This window comes from Hippoglossus stenolepis, chromosome 22, assembly GCF_022539355.2.
Source record: "Hippoglossus stenolepis isolate QCI-W04-F060 chromosome 22, HSTE1.2, whole genome shotgun sequence".
In the NCBI taxonomy this organism is placed as follows: Eukaryota; Metazoa; Chordata; class Actinopteri; order Pleuronectiformes; family Pleuronectidae; genus Hippoglossus; species Hippoglossus stenolepis.
Genome location: NC_061504.1, coordinates 4,415,160 through 4,427,329, shown reverse-complemented (window position 1 = coordinate 4,427,329; position 12,170 = coordinate 4,415,160). Strand labels below are relative to the sequence as shown.

The window sequence follows — 12,170 nt, the reverse complement described above, 5'->3', positions numbered from 1 at the left end:
TGGAGATATCACTATCACTATTTATAAACGTGATGGGATTATCGTTTAAATTTTACACATTCATGTATGTTTTTGCTTCTACTTCACACAAGATGTGAACAACCATTGTAGGCTACTGGGGGGAAGATGCGTCATTGGTGTGTCCATGCGTGTACGTGTGTGTGTATGTGTGTGTTATAGAGCGAAAGGAAGAGAAGATGACCAGACATTGGATGGTTTTCAAATGTTTCCATGGTGATAAAGCAGGATGTGGTCAGTGACCTGCCAAGACAAGCATGGGTCTAACCAACATGTTTACCTGGAAATCAGACTGTGCACGCCTGTCTGTCTGTCTGTCTGTTGTCTGTCTGTCTGTCTGTCTGTCTGTCTGTCTGTCTGTCTGTCTGTCCTTTGCTCTGTCTCCCTTCCTCAGATGAATTCATAATTAGTAGGAAATACAATACCACACACCACCAAAAGAAAACCATGACAGTTGCATCCAAAATCCCCATGGCAACCACATCTGCTTCCAAAGTGGAGAAACATTGTAGCTGAAGACCTCACCTCCAAAGGTAATGGCTGCTCCACCTGCCCTCACAACAACATGGTCCAGTAAGACTATCGGGCATCTGAATCAATACAAAGACACAGTATGCACTGGTCTTTGTTTCATTGTCTTTCTAACAGGAAACCAACCAGCAGAGAGGGGAGAGTCCATGTGGTGCAAACAATGATCCACCATCACAAACACACGTACAAGCAGCCATATCCCTTGCTTCCTTTTTCCTGCAGGGTGTGTGTGTTAAGTGATGGAAGAACAGCGGGGCCTTCTGTCTAAACCAGGACTTCCTGTCATTCAGCTTCAGGGGTGTCTTTCCTGGAGAAAGGCCTTCCCTCTCGGGGAGGCAGGACTTCCGGTCACCGGGATTCACCAGGAACACACACACACACACACTTATTTGTGTTAATATCTATTATTGTCAACACTTAGCGGATGCAGAAGTTGTGCACCACCTCAACACTACACACACACACACACACACACACGCAGATTCACGACAATACATGTTGACGCACATATGTCCTGATGTCTATCTGTGCTCAGCCTCTGACGTTTTTCTTCTCACAACTCTAGACTGGAAAGAAACAAAGCTGAAGAAACTATTGATAATGAATTTTCTGAAAAGTGTCATGCTTCCCCAGTCTAACAGTTTGACAGTCTATGAACTCTCTGCCTCTCTCCACATAGACCCCCCCACACACACAGTATGGACCCCCCTCTCTAAATGTAAATGTATCAGATATCATCAGCCTTGTGTATCGTGGACCGTTTTCAGTCCAACATAAACAAACCAAACAACACATGACTCGACTCTCCATCCATATTCTATGGGCTACTTATTTCTTATTTTTGGACCTGTGCGAGTGTGTGTGTGTGTGTGTGTGTTGGGGGGGGGATGTTCTTGCTGGAACTCAAATGGTTCTTTGTTTTGCACCAGTGACTCATTTTCAAGATGTTGTCTGCTGCCAGCTTCAATCCGGAAGCGCATGGCAATTAGTCTGCGAGGTCCAGACAAACCAGAAAGTCTACTACTGGATTTTAAAGGAGCCACGGCAGATTTTTCCACTGCAGCCTGTACACTAACCTCTTTTCGGTCACTTTTCAAATGTGACAGAAATTGGAGCAACTTTACGCATAAGCTTGTGCCAAATGGAGGCTTCTGGAGCGTGACTAAAACATATTTTACGCACAACTTCTACGCGCAGTTTTAACACGTCATTATATGTTGTTTCCGTGTTACCTGTGGGCATCTGAACATACAGTGAATACGGAAACAGCTAAAACAAGTCTGCCTCTTCCTCTCCATTACGCACAAGCGCGCAGATACATAACTCAACAAAGTTGTAGGGATCATGCACCTACCCGGCGGTGGACGTCGGCTGTTCCTCTGTCCGTCTGCCCGTGAGAGACGTGTGTGCGTGTGTGTTTTTGTCTTAAAGCGGGGAGTGTGCGTTGTGTTGGGGCTCCATGCCGCTGCCGCTGCCGATGTCTGAAAGCGGATCCGGAGCTTTTCTCTCTCCCTCCTCAGAGCAGGAAGTCGGGACGCGCAGACGGAGAACCGGCGCACTTCCTCTGGCGCAGTATTCCCGTCTGTACACACACGCACGCACGCAAACACACTCACAGAGAGAGCGAGAGAGAGAGAGAGGATCTCAATTTCCGATAAACACACCCCCTCCGTTAAATCACTCTCTCGCGCGCACGGACTGAAGCCACGCGCAACACACACTCTTTCAGATCTGCACACACACTTAACATCACGCACATAAACAGCTCAAAACAGTTTACATGCAAAGTATCTCTCTCTCTCTCACAAACACACACACACACACACACACACACTGAAATATTGCAGTTCCGACTGCAAAGCCAACTGACAACTGACGTCACCCTCTTCCTGTTCAACGGGAGGGGTTCCTGTTCCTGGACGCGCACACACACACACGCACACAGACAGACAGACGCATTAATATGTTGCCCAATTTTGTGTATCACTTTCTGAAGGGGGGAAGGGGCTGAATTCAGCATTCAGACAAATTAAGCACGAATTAAAAGATATAATTTTTTAGCCAACCTTTTTTTGGGTCATCAGGACTAGAGAAGCGCTTTATGGATGCTGGTCATTTACCTTGTGCATAATTAAGCTTCTCGTTTATTCACATTCTTTGTGTATTTTAATTAATCATTTTTTGTTATATGACTTCATTCCACATTTGTGCATTGAACGTGTTTACCACAATTAGTGTCTGTGGTATTTAATACTGACTGTAATGTTATGTACTGTGGATGAGTTTTAGGTTTAGAACTGCTGACGTCTCACATGAGCCATTACCACGTGACATAGGATGGAATTATTAGTTACCAGTAAAGGACCCAGATCTATTTCCATCCTGTTGGCTTATAACCACATTTTGACATGGATGTAAACCAGAAGCATCTTCACAGTTTCAGGGTCTGTGTGCTTGACACAAGTTTGAGAGAGCTGGATTTGGATTTCACGTTTCCCCCAATGCAACTCAATGGTATCTCGTGTAAGACTTTACTTGGTCAATGTCTTTACGTCCAGTTTATAACACAGACTTTATAAACATACATCTTCCAAGCCCAATCTTTTTTGCTATAAATAACAATGCAAATTTGCTTATATTGGATTTTGGCTATGTAGGTGTATGAGTTTGTATACATGTATAAATATATACATAGCCTTATTTTGTTATTATTATTTATATTGTATTTATTATTACATATATTTTTTGTACATTAAATTCAATATACAACACAGGTAAACAATATATTTACATATACTAGTATAAGTATAAGATCATTATTAATTCATGATTAATGGAGAAGGGGTGAGATTATAAATCAAAGCTGAGATGATTGCAGATGACAGACAGCTGCCTCCAGAGTCACACACATCGCTACACATCTGTCTGGATGGGTCGCATACTAAACTACATCCTCGTGAGTAAAGTCAATTTCACCAGAGTCAGGTTGGTTTTACATTCATCGAGTATAGTTTTATGTAATAAATAGAAATATTTAGCAAACAAGTCAGTATTTCCCTTACATTTCCTTCAAATCTTGATACACCGATAAACGAGGCGGAGTGCGAAGTCGCTCTCATGCTAAATCTCTGATGCCCCGTTAGGCCCCGCCCATTTGTTTGAAACACCAACAGCGCCAAACCTCCGAGTCTGAAGATGAGCGCAGACTTTAGCGCAGAGCCGCAATGGAGGAGAGTTCACACGGTGACCGGGGTGGTGCCGCGGTCCAGACACGGGCACCGAGCCGCAGCCATACGGGAGCTCGTCGTCGTGTTCGGCGGTGGAAACGAGGGGATATCCGAGGACCTCCATGTTTATAACACGGGTAAGCTAACGCTAGCCCCGGACGCTAACTAGCCCCGCTAGCGGCTATTGTTTTTAGCATGCGAAGGAGTGGAAAGAGCCACGCTAGCTCACGTTGCTGCACGTTTTTTGTGGTTTGTTCTTATCATCGACAGCTCTAACATTACTTTGTTTATACTGCTGTGGGGTTGTTGTCGTTAACTTGTCACCAACTTGAGCTGTGTGACGGTTCTTCAGCTCACTAGCTAGCGTTAGTTAATTGTCCGTGTTAATTGTTGGAGACAGGATGAAGAACAGCAGAGGCAGGTGTTAATCAGCGTAGCTAACCAACAGGCAAGTGCTAATGCTAATCATGCAGGTATCAGGTGTTAGCAGGGTTAGCTAGTGATGTTTGTAGTTTGGCATTAATGTTAATACACGTTGTATGTAGTGGGCACTTTATTTAATAAAAGACTACATGATGCTACTGTGAATAAATGACGTGTTGCAAAGGCCATGGTGTACACAAGGCATTAAAGTGTAATGTAGTTGTTTATTAAAACTAATTTCAATGGGGCGAGGTGATGAAGAACTGTGTTTAGTACGTTGTTTCTCCACTGGAGTGTGTACAAGTCAGCAGTAATCTGGATGTCATGTTTAATGCAACGTCCGTTCTTCCAGTCTCCAAGCAGTGGTTCCTCCCTGCTGTGAGAGGTGACATCCCACCGGGCTGTGCTGCCCACGGCTTCGTCTGCGAGGGCACTCGAATACTGGTGTTTGGCGGCATGGTGGAATTCGGCAAATACAGTAACAGCCTCTATGAACTTCAGGTAACCTTGAATAACATTTTTAAAACTAACAATTTAGTAGCACTTAAAATGGCACTTAATTATAGCACTTTGTACTTTTGCTTTTTTGAAGAAATTGTACTTTATCTATTCTTGTTGTTCTTGGTTTGTACCCTCATGGTTGAATGCACTTATTGTAAGTCGCTTTGGATAAAAGCGTCAGCTAAATGTAATGTAATGTAAAGGTAACGCCGTCACATTCAATAACTGGTGTTTCTGGAACTGGTGCGGTCGCGTAGAAAATATAAAATCGTGTCGTTGCTGTTGTGTGGTTCAGGCCAGTCGCTGGCTGTGGAAGAAGCTGAAGCCCAGAGCCCCCAGGAATGGCTTGCCTCCCTGCCCTCGGATTGGACACAGCCTTACTCTTGTGGGTAATAGGTGCTACCTGTTTGGAGGCCTGGCCAATGACAGTGAAGACCCCAATGGCAACGTACCAAGGTAAGCTGCAAAGTTGACTTTGGCCCTGTTCAGACCTGGTATTAACATCCGCCCTGAGAGATCCGATCACAAGTGGACAGCCTTAAGTTCATCTGTTCACACCTGAAATTAAAATTCCCTTTCACTCTCCCACTCTATATGCAAAAAATATTGCCATCGTTTCTGTTCATGAAGACCAAATGATGTTGCTTTTACCCAATCCGAGTTTACAGTTGTGTCTGATGACGGTGTTTTTGTGTGTGTGTGTGTGTGTTAGTGTTGAGGTAAAAAGATGGAACTCTCCAAACTTGCCATTTTCAAGGTTCATTTCAGTTCCTCATCACATCAGCTCACTTTACTTTGCCTAAAAGACTGCAAGTCCCATAATGCACCACCAGCAGGCCAGTGCAGGCTGCTCATTACTCATCAGTTGGAACACCTGTGAATGGAAGGGACTCTCAGCGATCAGAGAGAGAGAGAGAGAGAGAGAGAGAGAGAGAGAGAGAGAGAGAGAGAGAGAGAGAGAGAGAGAGAGAGAGAGAGAGAGAGAGAGAGAGAGAGAGAGAGAGAGAGAGAGGTCCCGTGCCTCCTTTGGGGTTCATGTACCAGGCCATTTCAAGTTGGGCAAGAGTTGAACAAAAAACCTAAGAACTTGACAGTTAGCTTGAGCGAGAAAGAGAGTGAGCAAAGTCTGGAGGGACTGAATGACTGTGAGGAGCTCTGAAGATTTTTACCAATCTAAGAAAACATCACTTAATACTTGGTGATTAGTGTTCATATTGTGGCTACAAACAAATCAATGTACGGACACCGAGGAACGTGGGTGAGTCGGCGGGCCTTCATATGGTGCCCAGGACGGATTGGCATTCAAACAGTGAAAAGAAGGTGGCCACATGCGTCCCAGACCGACTCCAAATGTGGTCTGAGTTGTCAGATCTCAGGATGCATTCATTACACATTTGAGTGTGTTCAGAGCTGTATTTATCTTTGACCATTTGTGATCGAATCAATCAGTGCTAGTACCAGGTCTGAACAGGGTCATTGTCGAATGCAAGGCCTCCAGTAGCTTGCTCTTACTTCAGATGCTAAACTGAGTCAAATGGGGTCAGAAACCTCACTCTAAGCGTACATCTTTCTACCATCTTAGGTACATGGGTGACCTTTATGAGCTGGAGCTGCAGGCAGGATCAGGTGTGCGAGGCTGGAGCATCCCAGAAACAAAAGGTGGTGGTCCTTCAGCACGGGAGTCTCACAGCGCAGTGGCTTACGTTGGCCTCAGCTCGCCGAAGCTCTACATCTTCGGAGGAATGCAAGGATGTCGGTTAGACGACCTCTGGCAGCTTGACCTTGGTAGGACGACATTTTTTGACACATTATATCTACGCTGACGTTTCGGAAAATGCAACTGCAATTTTCTTGCTTAAATACTAAAGTGTGGTTTGCCTAATTTTATGTCTGTACTTCTACATGACAGTGAGAAATAAATTGAATATTCAAATGACCTAATCTTCATCCTTCTCTCCTCTTCAGACACAATGGTTTGGTCAATGCCCGAAACAACGGGTTCCATGCCACTTCCCAGAAGCCTTCACTCTGCCAGTGTAATCGAAAACAAGTAATCAACTCTTGGATTGGACTTATTGTTATTAATTTCCCTTTTAAAGCAGGTTTAGTTTGCTTGTGACACCTGATTGAACTAGCCATGGACAAACTTCAGGATGTCCCTCTATCTGCAGGATGTATGTGTTTGGAGGCTGGATTCCTGTTCCAGAGTCGGACAAACACAACGCTTTAGAAACCAAATGGATCTGCACCAACTCTTTAAGTGTGCTCAACTTAGGTCAGTAATTCTCACCACAAATGTTACTATAGTTTCATATTTCCACGGTTGTGACTGATTAAGTAGATGTTGAAACTTGCTACTGTTTTCTTACCACAGAGACGATGAACTGGCAGAACTTAGGCCCAGAGGAGCAGGACGAAGTCGAGTCCCAGCTGCAGAGTCAGGGACCCCAGAGTGACGACACATATGCTTGTAGGCCCAGAGCCAGGGCCGGCCACTGTGCCGCCGCTGTCGGATCCAGGCTTTACATTTGGAGCGGACGCGACGGATACCGTAAGAGCTGGAACTACCAGGTCTGCTGCAAGGATCTCTGGTACCTGGAGTCGGGTGAGGACTTGTTTTCAGGCTTGTGCAGAAAAAAACTGAAAAGAACCAACACTGCCACTCAATATGCTATTTTGTGTCCTGCCCTCAGAACGACCAGCCACCCCAGAGGCAGTGTTGCTTGTCAAATCCACCGTCAGCATGCTCCATGTGGCATGGCGCCCCCTGGCTGCAGCAGACTGCTACATTGTTCAGATGCAACCTGTGTGTCCTAACACTGCGGCCAGCAGTTCGCGTGACAAACCAGTGGAGACCGCACAAACAGGTGAACAAGAGGGAAAGAACAAAGATCCTAAAGGTGAGAGAGGGGGTACAGACTCAGTTATCTCCTTGATGAGGGAGTTTTTTCTCTCCACAGTTGCCAAAGTGCTGCTCATTGTGAGAACTGTTGGGTTTCTTTATAATTTTTAAGGTCTTGACCTTCTATGTAAAGTGCCTTGAGATAATGTTTATTATGATTTGGCGTTATATGAATAAAATTGAATTGGGCGTTATACAAATAAAATTGAATTGATTAGGTTAATGTGTCTTTATACGCTTAGCACGGGCCACAGAAAAGAAACATGGAACTGTAAACAGATGTTTTTAGCACACTGATGAGAATGTCAGGGTGTAGAAAATATGCCAAACTTTCTGTCCTGGCTCCTAACCATGATTTGCTTCACTCTTTTCTCTTAGGAGTCCAGTCTCTTCAGACTGAAACTGAAGGAACCACAAACAGACAAGAGAAGGCTTCAAGTCAGGTAGCTCCCTGTTCTATTATAGAATTTATATAGTGAATAAAAGTACTATCATGGACTGAGTCCGAACACACTGAAGCTGCTTTTCGTGGTTCATTCGCACTGATCGTGTTAAAAGCAGCTTCATCAGACACTGCTTTCTCCTTTTTTATTTGTTTGTTCATGTTACAATAAGGACATTGAAAGAAATGCAGACATCAAGTTGAGTCTTAGGCATTTTTACAGAAAATGAACAAAAAAGAAAAAACAGCCATATACATTAAACAGGAGTAGTTGCATAAAGGAATTTCCGTGCAGTTTTTAGTTTAGCAAAGTTTGTTGCTTTCTGAAGAAATACTGCGAGTTGGCACAATTCAAGTTCCACTGTAGTTTAGAGTGGAAATAGGACTTTGACTTCTAGCACTGTTTCCTATTTAGAACAAATAAGTCTTGTGCTTTAATTTTCTCCTCAAATTTCAGGATGCTTCAGGGCAGCAGGAAACTGTGGTGAAATCATCCGGTGGCTCAGCACAGACACAAACACCAGGAGGGAAGAGTGATGCAGGGAGAGGCGCAGACATTTCAGACACAAAGAGCGGCTGTAAGTCTTGTTGCCAGTCTCCCCTTTCAGAAGGCAGCGCCAATAAATGTATTGCCTCCGTTATTACTTCTTCCCTATTTCACACACAGCGTTTCAGAAATGGTGAATTGGTTTTTAACTCCACACACAAACATTGTCATCAGACACATCTCAAACTTTTCCTGCCGGTTTTCTGCTTCTCTGCATCACCTGGGGTAACGATATGTTGTCATTGATTGTTGGAGGAAGAAGGAGCAGTTGTTTTGATTCTGAATGAGTGAGAATCAACATCATGGTTTTATGACAATTAATCCTGCAGCCCTAAGCAGCTGTTTAGTCTGAAATGATGTCATTTAATGCTGTTGTACTTGTAGCAGCTGCTGGACACGAGACATCAGCAACAGAGGTCCGCAGCTTAGCTCAGCCCCTGTCAGGTAATGATGATGCTCAAGTTTAAATATTAATGATAAATAAGACTGAAGAAAGGCTCATTGTGGTTTTTTTTAACAGACAAACCTGTTCCTACTGATAAGACTTCTGATTTCTACGCCCATGCAGATCAGGTCAGGTCCATTTCCCGAAGACAACTTTTAGTTCATTCACTTGGCTTGTTCTGAACTGAGAAATGTTACTTCCCACATTCAGCAGAATCCAGAAGAAATGGCATGGTTTGATGTTGGTGTGTTTAAAACACTCTACTCTGAGGTCAACCACTACTTTCTACCCGATGATGGTAACCAGGTGACTGCAGCTGTCAGCAGCCGGCCTCCGAACACTAAAGAGGTGGAAACTCTAGATACTCTACTCTGTCCTGTGCTTTCTATTCAAGCTTTGGCAATTCCACTCACCCTCTTTCCATCCTTTCCGCTCCCGTCAGGCTTTCCTACAGAGGAAGCAGCCGGGGCCTCAGGACTACCAGGGCAGAGAGAAGCAGGAGCTCACTCCAGGTCAGACCTACAGGTTCAGAGTCGCAGGCATCAACTGCTTTGGTCTAGGAGACTTCAGCACAGTCAGCGAGTTCAAGACCTGTCAACCTGGTTTCCCTGGAGCGCCCTCTGCTGTCAAGATCACCAAGGTGACATACTGACACATGTACACAATCGTCTGGGGAACATGGAGAAAATCTTTTTTCCATCCCCTAATTATTTTTCTTTTTGTATTTTCTGTGTAGGCTAATGATTCAGTCCATATCACGTGGGAGTCTCCGTCCTCTCCGTCGGGCCGCATCCTGGAGTATTCCATGTACATGGCTGTGAGGAAAAGCCGCTCCACCTCCTCGGAGCGCCCGGGTACGATGGCTTTCATCAGGATCTACAGGGGCACCAAGACTTCCTGCTCCATCAGCTCCACCCAGCTGGTCAACGCCCACATCGACTGCTCAGCCTCAAACCGTCCAGCTATCGTCTTCCGCATTGCTGCCAAGAACGAGCAGGGCTACGGCCCGGCAACGCAGATCCGCTGGATCCAAGGTGGTTCTCAGTTTGTTGTAGTTTCTGCTCATTTCTTTTATATTCCTTTTTATTTTGGACAGAGCTTTATTCAATTCCCTCTGTCTTTTCAGATTCCATTAAATTGCGACCATCTGCATCCAAAGCAGACATAAGTGCGGAGGCTGGCGGAGATGCTGCTGACAGGTAATCAGAAAAGGCTCACCTTTTCTGTCCAGTTTTACTTTCCAAATTAGAGTTTTAAAATCTCTCTTAATAATTTGTCTTTCATTCTTTTTTTTGTTTTCTTGCAGCTCCAGCTGAAAAAGTTAGATCCTGTGATGTTTGAAAAATACGGCCCTCAGGAAGGTGGTCATGGCACTCAGATGTAATTGATATGTCTTAGATAGTTTTGTTAATTTATTTTTTTATGTATTTAATTCTTCCCCTGTAAATATATATATACACATTCCCAGAAGCTTCACCTCTCGACTATTTTACCTAACAAATGTTTTGTTATGTAATAATGATGTGATATGATCAGAGTACAACAAGCACCAGTATTTTTTTGTATTGATTATTTAAAGCTCTGTTAACATTGGAGGTGCCTTATTTCCTGTTTCACCACAGACTTACACGTCGTGTGTCATGATTGTGAAAGGAAACACAAGTGGGGAGAGGTTTTCAGCACCAGTGCACACCAGTGTTTTGTTAGTGGGGACCACTTTTACAATCCTTATCAACACCAGCCAGGTTTGATAATGAAATGTTGTTTTATAAGCAGACGTTTTGGTTCAACATATTTGTGAATGTGCTTTTCATTGTAAATGGCTGCATCACTGCAAAGGATCTGTATACACACATTACATATCTGCATTTCATTTATTGGTTTATGATTTGTCACATTTTTTTTTTCATTATTGTCAGATAATTTTTCTCAGCATGATATATCATCAGATAATCCAATATCACTTTTGACTTCAAAATATAAGCACAGCTTTACTCTAATTTGTGATATTAAAGCTAATGATAACAGTCATACTTTTAAACAGAGAAAACTTTCTGGAAGAGGTTGAGTGTAATTATTCTCCTCCATCCTGTCAGGACTCGGTGTTCCAGACCTTTTTCAGAATCAGAAATAGTATTATTAGGGTTTTGCTCTAAAATTCTGAAATAATATATACAGACCAAGACAATGACAACAAACAGAAATAGTAAATATAGGAGAAGGTATACAATGAAAATGTATGTGAATTATATTACAATATATAAAAGCAAGCCGAATGAGAACATGTAAAAATACAGTGTATACAACAGAAGATATCTCATTGTAAATGAAGGTGTAATGTGCTAACATGGTGGAATAGGTGCAGGGCCATTGACTTACAAAAAAAGACAGTGTTGCACTACTTTCTCCCTATAAATTGTTATGAAAAGATTACATGTTTGTGCTTTCATCCATAGAGGAGCATTTATGTTTTTGTTCTTTTGTTAACACACTAAAAACTTCCAGATGATAATAGCTCAATGTAAATTGTAGTTAGTTTTTGTAATGATTCTTGAAACAATGTTCAGGAAAGTTTGAATCAGCTGCCAGAGTTTTCACACAGAGTATAAAGTTTATTTTATATAGACTATTTGGTTTATCTCTCTATTTATTTGTGTGAATGTTTAGAAAACCCTGTGGAACCATTTGATCATTGCAACATCAAAATGATAGACTTCAGTGGTGGGATTAAACCTATTAGCGTAATGAAGGGTAAGATCCCAAATAGAAAACAGTCTTAATTGTCCCGATGAGGAAAGTCCTTGCTAAACAAGCTGCACTAAATCATTTCAGATGCGGTGTGTGTATAAAACAGCTGAATGCGTCTCTTTGGGGATGAGTAAAATGGACCAGAAAAACAATATGGTTGTCATTTTCCTTTTTTGAAAAAACCAAAGCGTGTGAATGATGATCCCTGCTGCTCTAAATATGTGGAAAGCTGTGTGTTTATAAAAGTGGTTTATCTGTTACATGGTCAGAATAATGGGGACTTTAAGACAGTGTGCTTATAGTATTTTTTATATTTAACTTTGTTTCCTATTATTTATATTTGTTATATTTATACTTGCACAAATACCCCCAAAACAAATTCCCGG

At 42.9% G+C, this 12,170-nt stretch overlaps 1 protein-coding gene across 7 annotated transcripts; it reads left to right on the top strand.

The window, feature by feature from the left end:
- The first annotated feature begins 2,420 nt into the window (after nt 1–2,420).
- Nucleotides 2,421–11,936, top strand: hcfc2 (host cell factor C2). Of its 7 annotated transcripts, XM_035146849.2 has the most exons (18): nt 2,421–3,505; nt 3,693–3,913; nt 4,552–4,700; nt 4,996–5,156; nt 6,283–6,485; nt 6,666–6,750; nt 6,872–6,975; nt 7,075–7,305; nt 7,394–7,600; nt 7,981–8,045; nt 8,502–8,622; nt 8,976–9,035; nt 9,112–9,164; nt 9,247–9,384; nt 9,479–9,676; nt 9,773–10,070; nt 10,163–10,235; nt 10,343–11,936. In XM_035146849.2, the coding sequence occupies exons 2-18, from the start codon at nt 3,745–3,747 to the stop codon at nt 10,350–10,352; spliced, it is 2,325 nt and encodes a 774-aa protein (XP_035002740.1). In that variant the 5' UTR covers nt 2,421–3,505; nt 3,693–3,744; the 3' UTR covers nt 10,353–11,936. The 7 variants fall into 7 exon arrangements, with proteins under 7 accessions (XP_035002740.1, XP_035002745.1, XP_035002744.1 ...); XM_035146854.2 differs by having other exon boundaries at nt 2,421–3,913; nt 7,394–7,567; XM_035146853.2 differs by having other exon boundaries at nt 2,421–3,913; nt 8,979–9,035; nt 9,250–9,384.
- The last annotated feature ends 234 nt before the right edge of the window (nt 11,937–12,170 follow it).